This window comes from Rhamphochromis sp. 'chilingali' (assembly GCF_963969265.1).
Source record: "Rhamphochromis sp. 'chilingali' genome assembly, chromosome: 9".
Classification (NCBI taxonomy): Eukaryota; Metazoa; Chordata; class Actinopteri; order Cichliformes; family Cichlidae; genus Rhamphochromis; species Rhamphochromis sp. 'chilingali'.
Genome location: NC_137936.1, coordinates 21,898,380 through 21,916,104, shown reverse-complemented (window position 1 = coordinate 21,916,104; position 17,725 = coordinate 21,898,380). Strand labels below are relative to the sequence as shown.

At 37.8% G+C, this 17,725-nt stretch overlaps 1 protein-coding gene across 1 annotated transcript in view; it reads right to left on the bottom strand.

Moving 5' to 3' along the window:
• Window positions 1-13,315: 13,315 nt before the first annotated feature.
• iars1 (isoleucyl-tRNA synthetase 1) overlaps window positions 13,316-17,725 on the bottom strand; it is a 64,292-nt gene continuing 59,882 nt past the window's right edge. The window contains exons 30-34 of the mRNA XM_080891730.1: window positions 17,453-17,573; window positions 17,072-17,197; window positions 15,838-15,984; window positions 14,816-14,968; window positions 13,316-14,290 (exon numbers count right to left, since the gene is read on the bottom strand). Of these exons, the coding sequence (XP_080747856.1) occupies window positions 14,208-14,290; window positions 14,816-14,968; window positions 15,838-15,984; window positions 17,072-17,197; window positions 17,453-17,573 (630 nt within the window). The 3' untranslated portion in view covers window positions 13,316-14,207. The remainder of the gene's footprint in view (window positions 14,291-14,815; window positions 14,969-15,837; window positions 15,985-17,071; window positions 17,198-17,452; window positions 17,574-17,725) is intronic.

Sequence of the window (17,725 nt, the reverse complement as noted above, 5' to 3'; positions counted from 1 at the left end):
TAGCATAACACTGACCTAAAAGAACTCTATATATCATATTTTATTACTGACATGTATCTGTCCGTGCCACATAATGCTTCATGTCCCAGTTCATGTTGGGCTAGTAGAGACCCTCAACACTGGCTGCTACTTACAGCATGAGCAGCTGCCCTTTATAGATGAACATAAGGTAGAGGTGACCTCTAAACAAGAGCAAATCCTTCAACCTTGCTGTCAACACATTTTCAGATCTACAGAAAACCAGTCATAACTGTAATCTACCCATGCTGCTGTGGTAAACCATCTGTTGAGCAGCCATGCCTGACCCCAAAAAGCAGCAGAGAGACGCACTTTCCATGCTTTTTGCTTAGATGACTCCATCATGACATTCAGCATTACGTTAGTGTTACATACAGCGAGTATACTCCGAACACTGTCTCTGATCTTAAACAGAAAAGTTCAATTTGATATGTCTTCAATGTCCGTTTCCCTCTCTAACTAAATATTTTTACAACTCATCTAATATAGATACCAAAACATATGATTTGTAATTTGATTTGACAATCTTACCTTTCAATTGTTAAAAAAGAGTTTTCTAACCTGAAAAGACTGTAGAGTTCAGGTATGATGTAGAACAACCAAGAAATGTTAGGCCAAACTCATGGTTTTTGGTTGAAATACAGAAAAAAACACTCACAGCACAATCACAATGTATACTTCTCATGATGCAACACTGTGAGAACAGTTTTGGGGTAAAGAAAAGTATAACTCATAGCAGAGACATGAAACTAAACAATGATCCTCTACTGTCCAACATTCTGTTGCCCCATGCTGCCACCCTGACCTTTTGCTAACTCTGTGGCACCATAAAAATAGTATACTATTTCCTCTTTTTCTCCCAGGAGACATGATTTATAATACGGTATGTATGGCTGCTAGAGGTCTTTCTGGTTCGATTGGAAACATATGGTGTTTTGGGTATTTGCTAAGATTACTAATGCTGTCATGAGGACAGGGCGGCCTTACATTGCATTGAAAATACCCATACTACATAGACTTTGTAATATTAGCTAATTATCTCATTTAGCATGACAAATTTTATAGTTACAGTAACAAGTACAATTAAAAAAACACTGAGCAAGTGTGACTTGTTTGGAAGGGTTGTCAGGGGGAAGTATATTATCTACAACAAAACATAGCAGAGCACCTTAGGTTCTTAGGAGAAGACTTTTGCAATAAGACCAGACCAATGTGGAAATACTTTGCCAAAATGTACAGTGACAACTCTGGCAAAAACAAAACACGGCACACTGTATCAGCACAAAAATCCCATACTAGTCGGGGGGTGACGATTTGGACTGGGGCACCTTGCAGCCATTGAATCGAAATGTAATCCTCTGTATGCCAAAGTATTCTAGACTCAAATGGGATGTGTCTAACGGCCAAGCTTGGACAATGCAACAGGACAATGATCCCAAGCACAGCTGCAACTCCACAATAGAATGGCTGAAAAATGTAGAGAATCAAGGTCAAAAGTCCAGACCCCAACCTGATGGTGAGACCTTTAGAGAGATGTGCATGAATACACGTCTGTAAACATCAGTGAACTGAAGCAATGTTATAAAGAACACTGGTGTAAATTCCTCCACAATGACGTGAGAGGTGGCTAGGTTATCAATACCTACTCTTCTCCTAATTCCTGCTCTCTTTTAATTTTTCTTCTGTGATAATAACATAAGATTACTGCTTTTGGGTAACATCAGAGGACTACTTTGGGATTATTGGTATCACCCAATATCGGCCTAGTTAACTGATACTGGTTTATGACAATTGTCAGTTGTGTGACATTAATTTTGACCAAGCCAAATAAAGACCTTAAAGAATCTTTCTTGTTGCTGTTGTCGCTGTTGTTTTTGGTATTAAGTACTTCTCATTGTTTCACTACAACAAAAATAGATACAAATGTTAAAAATAAATGAAATATTTGTATCGGCTATTGTCCAACATAGGCATTAAAGCATTTCCCTCCTTCCTACTGGCCTTCAAAGTTTTCTTGAGCTTAATTATCCTGGCAAGAAAAAACTGCCAAACACAGCAGGCAATAAATAAGAATGAGTTTCCAAACTTTTCAGAATATAGCCAGTAGCAAATAAATAAATATATAAATAAAAAAAAGTATCCATATATCATATTGTAGCAGCTCAGAGTAATTAGTTTGTGTTTTATATCAGCACCTTATTTATTTATTCAAAAAATAATAATTAATTAAAAAACACTGTTTATTTCATCTGTTTTGAGTTTTTAAATTAGCTGCTGTCACTGAGCATATTCCAATAAGCCGACAATATGAAGTCTGCTACTCTCACCATGCAAGTTATAAAAGTTCTACTTTTTTCTAATGCCCAAAAGACAAGCACATTGATTTCTGGGAGAATGCAACAAAGAACAGCAAGTCAGCAGGAAGGAGGTAACTGCTGTGCCTCGTATGTGGCAGGAATTTTAAGCCTACAAAGTAAGGGTATGAAAAATACTACTATGCAAACAACTTACACACACTATAGAGCGCATGAAATAGAGACACAACAATAGCACAGAACCATTGTCTACGTACAAGTTTGTCACTTACATTAAAGTGTAATTCTGTGAGTTCCTTTAGTCGCACTGGAGCATTTGCCGAGCGAAAGGTTCGACCCGAGTGCTCCAAATCCAAACGGCTCACTGTAAGCCCTCTAATGTGCAGTTTACCCTGGAGTTCAGATTTTCTTACTGCAAATGCTGAAAGTCCACTTTTGCCAAGACTCAGAAATCAGGTTAACAACGGCGTAACACTCAGCTTACGTAATAAGGTTAGCAGCAGAATTGAGTAATGAATGGATGTGTATAACAGGAGCTGCAATAGCCACTGAACTTAAGCTGTTACGTTTAACAGCAACCAACCCAACAAATGTAATGAGACAGTAAGTGCTTACATCAAAACGGAGAAACAAACACTCCACAGTTGTTCTCTTTGGGGGTTTTAACAAAAGGAATGATCAAAGGAAAATTGCTGTATTCATCCAGGGAAATCTGTGGCTTGTAATTTGTGTGAAAATGCCATTCACAGCACTGACCACAATTCACATTGCCTAGCCACTGATTTTAAGATGTATTTTTTTCTTTTTAAGGACAAAAATGAGACATGCGTGCTCTGCCGCTATAAAACAGTGCACTGAAAATGGTTGGAAACAGATAACTGTGGTGTCAAGTTTTTAATTGGCACATCTGGACAGAGCAAACAATGATCCACTTTATCACTGATTACACCACGGACAAAAAATACACTTAATCATGCTGCTGAGTGGAATGAAGAGAGGATGAGTAGGGAGGGAAGAGAGAAGAGAGGGAAAATACACATGAAATAATTACAGTCTGATTTTTCATCCATCTGTCTAGAGATTCTGTGAGGACCATTATGCCTGCAGTCGTGTTTCTGATTGTTGCAGTGAGAATTGGTCATGGTAAAATTAATTCTAACACTGGGCTGTGATATGAAAATGACAGACAGAAGGAGCACTGAATGTGCAGCAGTAATTAACAGTCCTAAATGGCTCATTACAATTCGTGATTTCATTAACTAATCAACTATTTTATGAGCGGCTGTTTGTGTGAACACATTTTTTTTTCTCCAAACGTACCTAAATGCTATTTGATTGGAGTGTCTATTGCTCTTCAGCTTGCATTGGTTTGCCCAAATTCCCACAAATGGATTACCCATCACTTATAACTGTTGCCAAGGTGCTCGGTGTTTCAGCCTCATGCTTTTCAAGCCTTCAAGAGATTTCACACACACATAGATTTGTGCTCTTGCTGGACTACAAACCCCCCAAAACAAAGTGCATTATTTATATGCATTATTTACTGAAAGTGTCAGAAGAGCAATACCAAGGGAACTTCTGTTTGCAAGAAGATCAATAGGGATTACAGTGCAGTTCAAAGTACAATTTTAAAAGACAATTTGGTGACAAATTAGCAGGGAAATAAACGGTGCGTTAGTTTGTGTGCTCCTTTGCATTAATTCTCCTAATCTATGGCACTCCACTGGAAGGATGAAAGGAAAGACAGTCCCTCACCTGTAGTTTCCAGGTGAACTGGTCACTACACTACACTACGCTACAACGTACTACAACAATAACCTTACAGGAGTAATCTATTACTTTTGAAAAAGTAAAGGACAGACCACGTTGATACAATTGAACATGCTTTTCTAAAATGCTCCAATTAGGCTGGGATCTGGCTGATTGTGAAGGTCACAGCAGATGTTTCACATCATTTTCATACTCATCATACAACTGACACCTTGTCTCCACAGATGGGGGGCACTGTCATCCTGGAAGAGACCACTGGTATAAGGATAAAAAGGGTTCTGTTATGCTAAAGATGGTAACAGCTTTGTAATGTTTTGCAGTTAGGTTTTCCTGGCTCAGTCATACTAAAGTAAAAATAGGACAGCAATCTCCTTAGCACTAGGAAAAACTGCTAGTGTCATTTTTTTGTATCTGCAATTGATTGCAAGTAGTTGCGGTAATCACTTTCGACCAGTAATTGCATAGATCGCCTGCTGGGAGGTAACCTGTCTCTCTATTGAAGACTGACTGCATTCACTCTCAGAAAGACTGGAAAAGGTTTGCAAATAACTTCGGTCTAATTTGTAAATGCAGTCAGACTGATCGCTCAACTCATCTGTGACATTATCGCTTCACAATGGGGGACCCGACTCAGCTGGTTGCCAGCTGGTTGTATTCTGGTGGATTTGAAACACAACTGGATTCTGAATTTAAGTAGTTACTGTGAATTTCTGTATATGCTGACGGCAACAAATTTGTAACAGAAGGTAGTGATTTTTGCTGATTTATCACAGTCAGCCGCTTTATCATCACAAACAGATTGCATGTAATTGCCAAGCTGATCCCATTCCATCATGAACCGATAACAGCACTTACTGCTGTTTTATCGCTGTCCTGAAGATGACAACTGACTGAGAGTGGCCGCAGACCTGGTCCCCATCTTCAAATCAACAATTTCAAAAGCAACAAGATCCCAAGTTTATTGCACACAGTGACAATTTTGGTCGTGCTGTGGTTTCCAACCACTGCCATCATTAGTGAGACTGTAGCACTAGGGAATCAGTTAACCTAAAGTATACCATGTGAGAAAAGCGACAAATAACCTCGCACACAGCAAAAAAATTTAATAAAAAAAAGAAAGAAAGAAGAATACTGTTAACTACAATTAAAGTATAGAGGGTTTATAACCATGATATGGCTCTGGTTAAATCCTCTTTGGTATGCACCAAAAATCCTTCTACGCAGGTATAACAGAAGAGTAATAAGAGGTACAGTAAAAGCAACAATGTAACTAAGAAAAGGTATTTCCAAAACCATTGAAAAGAAATACGTAAATGCATGCAAAATAACAAAACATGCCCTTTGAAAGTATAAATTGAAATATGGCCTCATAACTGATGACAGTTTACAGAGTAGGAGCTGCACAAGTTCTGCTGTCAGTCTATAAATAGAACAATGTGAAAAGTCGGAGATTATAAGCATTTTCTCATTAAACATTGTATTGCAGCTTAGGTAGCATGTGCTAGCAAACAATTAGATGTGACTGAAGTGTGTTAATGCAGAGTCTCAAATTGTGCTATTTTGAGTTGTGCTGCTTTCTTTATAAGGATAGAAGAACAGAAAATGGGTCGCCCTATACTAGCCTCGATGTTTTCAAATTCTACAATGTGAGGGGGGGGGGGGTACAGCAGAAATGCACGCAAATAAAAGTGGAACTATACTGGACCAAACTAATTGGTTGCATCCATCCCCTCTGTTCCACCGCATACCTGCGGCAGAACGCACGTCTCTGTGGCAAAAAGAGCGTGGGTAGCAACAGTGTGTTATTGCTGCCGACGCATCTCACTACAGATGCCAGGACATCTCCCATTATCACCGACTCCTCATCTGACAGCGGTCTCCTAACAACCACGACATGAACAAACTAAAAAGGGAACGTACAAACTAGAATGTAAAAGCACTATCTCCCACCTCCACCCCCGAGCTGGATATGTGGGTTATGCGTTTTCAAATCGGAAGCGTGTCCTACCTGTTTCTGCCGTTCCAGGAAGGAGGAGAGGAGGAGGAGGAGGAGAAGCAGGCGCATCAGGATGTAGATAGATGCCGCATTTAGATGATCAGGAGATAACTGGGATCTGGTGCCCCCTCCACAGTCACGATGCTCGTCGCCAATGCATTTATCCACTTTGTGCTTGACGGTTACTTTTGACGCACAGCTGCTTTAGTATGAAAAAAAAGAAAAAGAAAAAAAAAGATTGAATCCAATTTACCGGAGCCTGCCTGTTATTTATTTGTATTGGATACTTCTTACCAGTTAACCATTTATTCAGTGCTGATGCAGACGAAACAGCAGAAAGTGGACCACAGCTGAAGCAAGGTGCAAGGATACCAAGTCAGGCTCACTACAAATACTATAGTTTATTCATGTAAACGAATCCAAATGTTAGTCATAAAACTGCACACCACCCATTTGGGGGTAGTGATACTTCATTTCTTTTTCTTATGCATCTTCTTTGTTTATTTATTAATTTATATTTTCATCTATGTATTAATTAATTGTTTTCTTGCTATCCTTTAAGGTTTACCTGCATTTGTTAGCTAGTAAAACAAACCTTAAAGCTAACTATTCTCTGTTACAAGAAGTCGGACTTTAAAATCAACACTTACCACATTTTAGGACATTTTCATATTCCCCTGAACTCTTCACAGGAGAAACATGTTTAATTTCTCATAAAATACACCCTTTCCCCCTTTTTCGTCTTTTTTTTTTTTTTGTCATAATAAAGATGGCTGCAGGCAGACCACAAAAGAAATGTGTGGCGTGTTCAAGAAAACACAAAATACCCACCTAACAAAAGTAACAAAATTCATTAACCTGATTTTTTGAAGATTTCACAGTTTGATAATTATACAGTCAAAGGTTCTGGAAAAAAAACCTTTTCAAGACCTGCCGTAATTAAATCTGCACAGCAATAAAACGTAAATAAAACATCTCTGACTTTGTGTGGAAGCCTGTTTTCCCCATCAGTGCAGAACATTTCAAGGTACTATCTTAATATTATTATTTCAATACTAATCTGAAACATGTTTATTGATGTCAGCAATGTGCTGTGGTCTTCCCACTATTACACAGCATTTAGTATGTAGCACACTGAGAGTCTATTATTTATTTTACTACAGTCTTGCAAGTAATATACCTACATATCATGTAAAATGCTGCCATCCACTAGAACTTGTTTTAAATTAAGTGGCTGGTGTATTCCCCTCATTTGGCTTACCAAGCTCTGCATCCAAAGTAACAACTTCTTTTTTTATCCTCTTACCTACTGTGCTTACTAGGTAGTGTTTGCTGCTGTCATTCTGAAGTTGGCAACATGCAGAGCACTGAAAATTGTTTTACTGGCAGAGATTTAGATTTTTCCATTACACAGCACACTTGTTGCCAGGGTAGATTGTTAGAAGCGACCCTTATTGGCTATATATCGTGAAAGAACACCCGTTTTTATTCTGCACAAGCAACTTCTTTTTTCTCTGTCACTGCAGTACACTATAATGAGTTTTGTTGTCTGTCATTAGAATCACACGACAGGGTTCATGTTCAATTCATCCGTGTAGCATAGTGTATTTCTGTAATGCCTATCAGCAGATGGGTCGTCGACCTGCATACTTGCCCAGGCTGAGGTGTGTAGAGGCACAAAGGGAGCAGCAGGAGCAGATGGGAGCGAGATGGATGACAGGATGATGAGACAGAGCTGTGTACTTAATATTTAACCAGTGAAGATGCATGCTGCTCCTCTCAGGAGGGGAGAGGAGAAAATGATCACAATGAAATAACACTGATTGTAGGGATGCTGGAATCAAAGGTAGAAAATACTGTGCTCAAAACAAGCATCATGTACTGAGCTATACTCAAATTATGATGTACTGAAGTATCTTTTAGGTTGTAAGAAACTTTAGTTAAAACACACACACACACACACACACACACACACCAAAAAGACCAGTATAAACCCTTTATTGTAGATTTGCTGCCCCGTCCTGTTGTATCACCCGATTTGAGCCAAGCTGTTGAACATATGGCCTCACCAAATAATGTTTGGGTATTCTACTTTGGTAATTGGTAAGGTACTTGGAAACAGTAACTGTATACTTTTATTTTATTTTATTTTTTTTAATTTAACCTTTATTTAACCAGGAATGTCCCGTTGAGATCAAAGACCTCTTTTTCAAGGGAGTCCTGGCCAAGAGGCAGCACATTTCAAGACAAATACATACGAACAAACAAAGTTAAAATTACACAAAACAATTACACATTATTGAGGCAGCCTGTAGGCCTTTGAGTTTAGTTTTAAAAACATTTAAAGACAACAATTCAGTTAGTTTCCAGTCTTTCTGTAACATGTTCCATGAAAAAGGCGCAGAGTGGACAAAGGCTTTCTTACCCAGCTCTGTGCGGACAAGGGGAACAGACAACAGCAGCTGATCATTTGAGCGCAAGGAGTAAGAACCACTATTTGTCCTTGTGACCAAAGTACAAATATAAGGAGGCAGCAATCCAAGCATAGCTTTGTAAATAAAAGTGTACCAATGCCCCTGTCTTCTAATGGCCAAAGAAGGCCATTTTACTCTTAAGTACAAATCACAGTGATGGGTCAGGTATTTACAATTGGTAATAAACCTCAAGGAAGCATGATACATCGTGTCCAACATTAGAAGACATGAAGAAGAAGCGTTCATATACAGAATGTCACCATAATCTAACACAGATAAAAAGGTTGCAGTGACAAGACGTTTTTTTACTGCAAAAGAAAAGCACTGTTTATTACGGAAGAAAAAACGAAGTTTAAGTCTCAGTTTCTTTACTAGTCTCTCTATATGTGGTTTAAAGGTGAAGGAGTCATCAATCCAGACACCAAGGTATTTATATTCATGAACTATCTCTATGACATTTCCTTCAAGGGTGGACACCACTGGAATAGGCTCCGGGACCTTCTTTGACTTGGAAAACAACATTAGCTTAGTCTTGTCAGCATTGAGAACTAATTTTAGCTGAATAAGTGAATGCTGGAAAGCAACAAAGGCTTTCTGTAAAGTTTCAATGGCCTGAGCAAGAGATGATCCATAACAGTAAATAACTGTGTCGTCAGCATAAAAATGCAAATTTGTGTCTGAGACATTTTGACCCAAGTCATTGATATATAAAAGGAACAGAAGGGGACCCAAAACTGAGCCCTGTGGCACCCCCTTGTGGACAGCAACAAATTTAGAACAAAGACCTTCAAGTTTAATGCACTGGGTTCTATTTTTCAGATAATTTGAGAACCACGCTAATGCATGTTCTGACAATCCAAGGCTGAGCAGTCTGTTTTTTAGGACTGCATGATCAACAGTGTCAAAAGCTTTTGAGAGGTCAATAAAGAGTGACGCACAGTACAATTTCTTATCAAGTGCCACAATAATATCATTTATCACTTTCATAGTGGCAGTGTTAGTACTGTGTTTTTTCCTGAAGCCTGACTGAAATTTGGAGACAATATCATTAGAGTACAAAAACTCTTTCAACTGGTCACAAACTAGAGATTCCAGGATTTTGGATAAAACACACAAATTTGATATTGGCCTATAATTAGTCAACACCGATGGATCACCTCCTTTCAATAAAGGCAAAACGAAAGCTGATTTCCAAACCGCTGGAATTTCTTTGGTTTTAATTGAAAAATTAAATAGAATTGAGAGTGGTTCTGCAATAAAATCAGCTGCCAACTTCAAAAAATAAGGTTCCATCAAGTCTGGACCAGGAGGTTTTCTGTGATCCAAAGCCTTTAAAGCTTTATGCACTTCATAAACACTAAAAGGTACAAAGTTAAAACGGTCTCCAGAAAACATAGAGAGTTCTGGGCAAGTATTTGTTAAAAAAGTTTCTGCAGAAGCAAACAAGGAACCCACTGATAGAAAGTGTTCATTAAAACAATTCAAAATTTCAGTTTTATCATTAATTGAGACTGAATCTTTTACAACAGATTTAGGAAAGGTTTGAGTCATTTTATTGGCGGAAAAAGACTTGATTACTTTCCAAAATTTCTGTGGATCATTGAGGTTCTCAGTGGTGACAGACAAAAAGTATTCAGATTTGGCCTTTTTAATAAGAGAAGTACATTTATTTCTAAGCTGTTTGAAAACAGACCAATCAGTGGAAGTATCTGTTTGTCTCGCCTTGTCCCATGCTCTATTACGCTTGTGTATGCTATCTGCGAGTGTCTGCGAAAACCAAGGATTTTCTCGACCTTTAATTCTAACTTTCCGTAAGGGGGCATGTTTATTAACAATTCCCATAAAACTTTCCTTAAAATATGTCCAAGCTAGCTCTACATCTGGTAATAGTCCGATTTTTTCCCAATTAACTAATGACAAATCATGATGAAAAGCCTGTTCATTAAATTGTTTAAGATTCCTTTTGCACACTATGCGTGGCTTACATTTTGGAATTTTAGCATTTCTGCAAACAGCAACAACACAGTGATCACTTAGGTCATTACAGAAAACACCAAGTGAAGAGAATTTATGAGGTACATTTGTTAAAACCAAATCAATTAATGTAGACTTTTCAGGGCATTTAAGATTTGGCCTGGTAGGAAGATAGACTAGCTGGGTAAGATTAATTGAATCGCAGAATTCTTTAAATTCACCAGAAGTTGCATTTAGCCAGTCCCAGTTCAAGTCTCCAGCCATTAGTAGTTCGGTATAATTTAGTTTAGCCAAAAGGTGCTTTAATGAAGATAATGCCTCTTTTTCATGTACTGCATAGGATTGAGAGGAAACAATGAAGATAAATGTGAACCGTTTTGTCTGGAGTTTTTTTTTTTTTTTTTTGCATAATGTGATGCCACAGTAAGATTAACCTTTATTGTTTTGAATATAAAATGCCATCACTTTATCATACTGCTCAGTAAATTTGACTAAATTTGTGTGAAATCACGCTTTGATTTGCGCATGAATTCTTGAGTTATGACCAAAAACATGTTTTGTGGAGCCTGTTGAGTTTTGACAACCAAATAAAGATAATTGACTTAAATCTGTGTTATTCCTCTCTGCTATCCTTTTCATGTCATTTTTCCTGTTAGCTGACCTGATAAATACAAAAACCAGATCAAGGTCAATTCATTAACAAATAAATGGTAATAAATGTACAATAACATATGGTATAATAATGAGATATATAGATTTTAAAGAAACCTCAATACATACTAAATGTCCATCCCACAACATAAAACCAACAGAAATGACATCATCACTGTTCCCCACCCCAAGATTTTGAGTAGCTATACTTCACCTTCCACAAGTTATGGGGGAAATTTAGAGAAAACTATTTCCAGACATTAATTATGATATTGATAATTAGGTTTTAATTAGTATATATTCACATGTACTTTGAATATTGTTTTTATTAGCTTAGAATTAGCTACATTATAAGCCAAAGTTGTTTTTATCTTAAAGGAGGAATAGTTGGTTGTTTGTACTCTGTGACCACTAAATTCTACACACTGTTCCTTTAATATGAGAATAACTTTGAATGCTAATATGTAAAATCACTCTGTGGATAACATAACACATCACACAATACTTTATTAATCCCAGAGGAAATTATGTGTTCACAGGTGCTCCACAGTGGATCTCAGTGACGTCGATGTATTTATGGGTAACTGTGAATGGAAGCAGTTTACTATACAGTGTTGATGCTGATGACTTAGCAGGGTGCAGGGTGAAGAAATGTTTATGAGCATTAGCTGCACGGTAGAAGATTAATGGACTATTTATGCATTTAATTTGGATGTAAATTAATAGTAAATTTATGGTATGGCGTTGCAAGGATGTGTAGAAGATGATGTTTTGCAGCAGCGCCCCCAGCTGAGAATTACCTCAACTACCAAAGTAGACTGCTCTTCCTCCTGGCTTTTTTTAATAATCAAAATATGCAAATCAACAACCAAACCAACGGGAAACTGGTTTTTGCAGACACGGATTAATAAAAGTCCCATTTAAACATTCACTGGAAAGCCACATCAGCCTCACACTGTGCCCGGTAAATGCCTTATGAAAACCACTTGTGGAATCATCCAAATCAGTGTCTAATGCATGCTCTGTAGTAATCAGAATTAAAAACAGGCCCAGACATAACAATAAGGAATAGAGCCAAAAGAATAACCTAATGGGAAGATTAATACTTCTGAGATTAAGATAATACTTCAGGATAGTACTTTTGCTTGCACTGTCCCTTGGTCCTTACTAAGTTATAACTTTTTGGCTAAGAAGAGCCAAGAAGTTATAACATACAAAAAGCTGAAATTAAACAGTGTTGCAAACAATGAAAAGCATCCATTGATGCTACCATCTGTGCTTGTCCCTAGCCCCAGCATAGGATCATCTACATGGAGCTACATGCCTTTGAGTACTCAAAAGGGTGAAAACCCCTTTGCATAGGCTCAAATGGAAACAAATGCAGAAACAAAGTATTACACCATATATAAAAGATGGACTTAGTTATTGTGAGATCTCTGCAAGAAACTTGCAACACGATGCATGGTATCGATGCAGCTTGCAACGACGTGGCAGGTTGTGGTGTTGGGTTAGGAGGGCTTTCCAGTTACCTTGTTACTTCCGACAGAAGTCCAACTCACACATTAGGTCTTCTTGCTTTGGGCTGTTTTTAGTCAACTGAATGATGAATGTATCTGGATCAGAGGGTTCAGCTGGGAGTTATGCTAGCACTAGTCATCTAATTTTGGTCATGGGCTGCTTTGTTAATTCACTGTGATAGTGAATGTGATGCTATTTCGGACTAGGAGAAAACAGAAACTGAACAGCCAAATCCTTAAGAGTACCTGTGTGTCATACAAGAAGCTACAGTCTAAATTATGCATTACCTTTAACACTTCAGTTCAGTAAAAAAGTAAAGCACCCACGTGGAGTTAAAATAAAGAGGGAAATTAACTTCAGAGATTTTATTGTAACTCATTTTCAAAGTAAGTCCACATGCCAAAGTGTACTTTTACCACAGCTGAGAGCATCTGTAATGCATTTTGATGTATTTGTTCTCTGACCTTGCTGCTAAAGAAAGTAACATCAGTCATTCAAAATGTCAGACTGCAGGATCCCACAGAAACATTCTGTCTCTCACTGCCACGAAGAGGTTTAAGTGAACAGAAAGGAGACAAGGAAAAAAAAAAACATGCTGATTCCAAGTCACCTTTGATTTATTCAGTCACCTAAAATAGTACACTATTCATTTGTTGCTCTTTTCATTGCAGAACCTTTTTGTCCCCAGGTACAGCAGCCCAAAAACCCATTTCACCTTTTAAATGCCTTTTCCATTGTCACAGGATTCTCAATGCAGTGAGCACAATGAGTTTATCTGTTAAATTCAAAATGGTGTATAAGCACAATAGCCCAAATTTGCTTTTCCAATTATGAGACAAAGCAATAATTACTCTGGACTAAGCTGCCTTCAAATAAGCCTCAAAGAGAAGTAGCTTGCATCATTATCATAATAAAGAAAATCATCCACTGGTAAAATTGACAGTTAATCAAATTAAACTGTTTCCTCGAAACCTGGAAAGAGCTGGTTATGTATGAACCATCACTGTGTTACAGAGGTGAACCCACTTTTTAGGAGAGAATGTACACCATCACCCAGAAAAATCCCTTCTTGGTCGACATTAAATATGACCTAACAAGATACTTTTCAGAAACAGCTACTTACAGTTGCAGACAAGGATAATATGAGGAGGGAAAACCTGTGTGGTTGTCAGGGAGAAAACTGGAGCGAGAGAGACCATCGACTCTTATAAAGACCCCCCCATTTAAATATAAAGACATCCCAAAACGTTCTTCTTTTTTTTTTCCATCTGAGTTTATGTTACACAAAGACTTTTCTGTTTGTGACTCTGCATTTTAACAGTTCTGAATTTGACAGACAACCCCTGATTTGCATTCAAAAAGCATCATAAACATATGAAGCTACTCCATGCTACTCCATCGTACATCAATCGGGCTATTGAGTGGTAGAAACCTTCATTTAGGGAACATGTGGTCTGTCAGAGACAAATGCTCTTCAGGTGGTTTGTGGATTTATGCCTCAGCGGTCGTAGGAAGAACTCTCACAAACAGAGTTTTGGTGTCAAGAGATTTGACTGAAGAATCAGCTGGCAGCTCTGGAAAACAGAAGTATTTATGGCTAAAATTACATTTGAGAAGAGCAGTTTTTAAAACTTTTAAAACCCTACAGCTAAGGAAAGTTACTTTGCTTTATCAAAGCAGTTAAAAGAAACTTGGTGTCTTTCAGGAAAATGCTTCGATTTTTTAAAAATGACAATGCACTAACTCGTGTTTTATACTTGATTTGGACGTCCTACTGGTTACAATAAAGAATACACAGCTTAGCATCTAACAACATACACAACTAGAATCTTACAGCTTTCCCTACAAGCTGAAAATCTTTTTTTAAAAATCTGCCTATGTGCAGATTTGCAAAATCTATTCCAGTCACAGAAGCCATTTTTCTGCATGTACTACTAGGTACTGAGTAGTATTTTAAGGAAAATCTGGCAAATACATTTACATGTTTTTACTAACTTTTCATGAGAAAGTGTGGGAGGAATCACCGTATCTCTATCAGCCATTAATTGCCTTAAAATCTGTTTCAGTGATGGTTTTAGTGATCTTTTTTTTTTTTTTACCCTGAGTAAGGTCCTCATCCAGGTAGAGTTTGAGCCGCCTGCTGCGGAGGCCAAAAACTTTGGCAGTCTCAGAGAGCAAGCCTTCGTGGTTAAGCCGATTCTGGCCTACTGGGTTGACCAGTAGGAGGGTACCCACGTCTCCTGATTGGCACTCTAGAAGAGATAGGGAGGGTGTTAAAGAGAACTGTACCACATGTTACATCATTAACAATGTTTTTTATTAGCAGGGATAGTTCTGTCCTGAGAGGGCATATATACAAGCTTCAGCTGGGAAAAGATGAGGAAAAACATCCTGGCTAAGTAGAAGGGAAAGGTGAAAGGACAGACTGAATGACTCAAAGGATAAAGTTGGATTATACTCAATTTCCTGCAGTAGAAGCAAAACTGCATCATAACTGCACAACCAGCATGCATGACTTGGAAGAAATGGAAGAAAAACCTAAACACAGCTACAGTTACTCCTTGTCAATATCCACTTAAAATAATAGGAATAACTGTAATGTTGACAAGAAATCCATATACATGGTAGTTGATGGTAGCGATGAGGAGACAGATGCCACTCTGTCTCCACCAACAGCTGGTTAACTTACAAAAAAAATGAAAAATGATCTTGATGAAAAGTGCTATACAAATACAGGTCATTTACCATTTACCATGACCATTTGCCTGTGGTGCTGATGACCACAGGCAAGCACTTTACCATTTTTAGTTTTGGTGGTAAGCTAATTTAAGTGGCTGTGCAGGCACAAGTACAGAATAAATGAATAAATATATGAATCAATGTTTGAAGCCCCAGTGGAGGAAATTTGGTCTGGAGCAAAATCAATGTCAAACTTTTCATTTAAAACTAGTTCAATCTCGAATATAAATGCAAATATAAAGAGGACAAAAACAAAACAAAACAAAGAAAATCTTCTCAATATTTCTCTCAAATAAAACGTTGGTCAGACGAAGATTAATCTTTAGAAGTGAGAAAAGCGTGTTGTGCACATAAATTCAGTTTCTGTGGCTGCTTCTCTCACCAGCTGGCTGAGCGTTGCATAGTAGAAGGTTTACATAAGGACACGCGATGGTGTCGGTGGAGGGGGCGGGGCCAGGTGATGCAGTTCCCGCAGTCACTGACAAAGTTTTACCAGTCAGAGTCTGCACGTCCGTTTTGCTGGTCAGCTCTGTGAGAAACAGACAGTTACAAATATACATATGTTTCATGATGATTTGTGAAATCTATAAAAACCAACAAGTCCTCAGTCACACAGAGTTAGAGATCTGGTGGAGACCCCTTGGCAACCACCTGTAGCTAGGGAGCAATGCTTATTCTCTAACCAGTTAGTCAGTGGTTGTTTCACCCTGCCTGCTGCTGGATAAAATGAAGGCAAGGCAGTATTCACTTTAGGTTTGCATCACGGTTACTGCTTAGTGAGTAGCTGTCGAGTGTTTGCAGACAAGTCGGCACAAACTACGTCCATGGCAACCACAGCAATCACAACGAGGTCTCAGCACAGAAGACCTCTTTGTGGAATACTCATTTTTCCCTAGCGACTGGTGGTTGTCATGAACCAGTCTCTAGGCCTGCATGACTGGGGCCTAAAAGATAAAATTAGTTTAAGATTTATTATCACAGGATAATGGTTGATTTTACTGTTGTCATGATAAATGAAATCAAAAAACTGACTAAGCTCTGTTGGCATTTCTCGCATGATAAAGTGCTCTAGCTTATGTCAGAAGGCTTTATGAAATGTTTATTTTCTCTACAGTTTAACAGAAAGAACCATTTTATGACTAAATAATTAATTAATTAATTCTCTTTGATTTCAATTTGCTGGGGGAAAAAAGCACAATATTATGTTGTTTAATAATAATTTAAATGATCCTTACTCTTAAAAATGAACTGCTCTGCAAAGTGGAGTTTTACAGCGAAAGTTTGCTACACTGTGTGTAACTACCCGTGTTTTCTGTTATTTTTTACTGACATTATAGCTATGAAGAAGATCAGAAAAGTGGAAAAGAAAAACAGTCAAAATTCTGCAGAAAAACTATAAAATTAAAAATGGTTAAAGTGTAGCACGAAAACAGCCAAAATAAAGGACCCAGAAATATATAAAAAGAAAAGTGAAATAAATGACAGATAAAATAACCGACTGGTAATAAAGGAAGAATTTTCATTGTTATTAAATATCTGGAGGTAAAAAGAAGATGTACATTTTTAAATAACATGATTAAATGTTCTCATAAAAAAGAAGGGAGTTTAGTTCTCACCAGTTCCGTCACTGAAGAATTTGAGCTGTGTGTTATTGGTTCCAAAGATGCTGCTGCACGCTTTCTTCAGCTTGTCCAAGTCTAGCCTGTTATCCCCTTTGGGATTCTCCAACAGCACTACACCCTCTGCACAAGAAACCAGTTCAAGAGGATTATTAACATAGCCAAACAGTTACTAAAAGTAAATCACAGGTAAGATAATGTTACTGTATTTATATTATAGTTGTATTTAATATTATATGTGAATTTGGTTGCACATATGTATAATCTCAATCATCAGCAGAGAATATTTATTTTAACTCTATTTAAAATTAGACAGTTACAGTTTTCCTGTTACACCACTTAAACTGGAAAAAAACAGATTCTCTCCCCATGTGCTACCTTGTTCTTTGTTGTTGACCTTCACCTGGAGGTTGACATATGTGCAAGCTGGTCCATTTAGAGGAGCCCGAGGGGCCGAAGATCCCTTTACTATGGTTAACTCCAGGTCTGAACCCTTCAGCTGCAACAGACATAGAACAAAGAGTGAAAGAGTCAATAGAGAAAAGCACACATAAGTTTCAGTCTCATGACAACTGCAACAAATATACTTAAGAGATTTGCAAGAAGGTAACCACTAAACACAAAGTTAAAAATTTTTTATTACTGTAACAC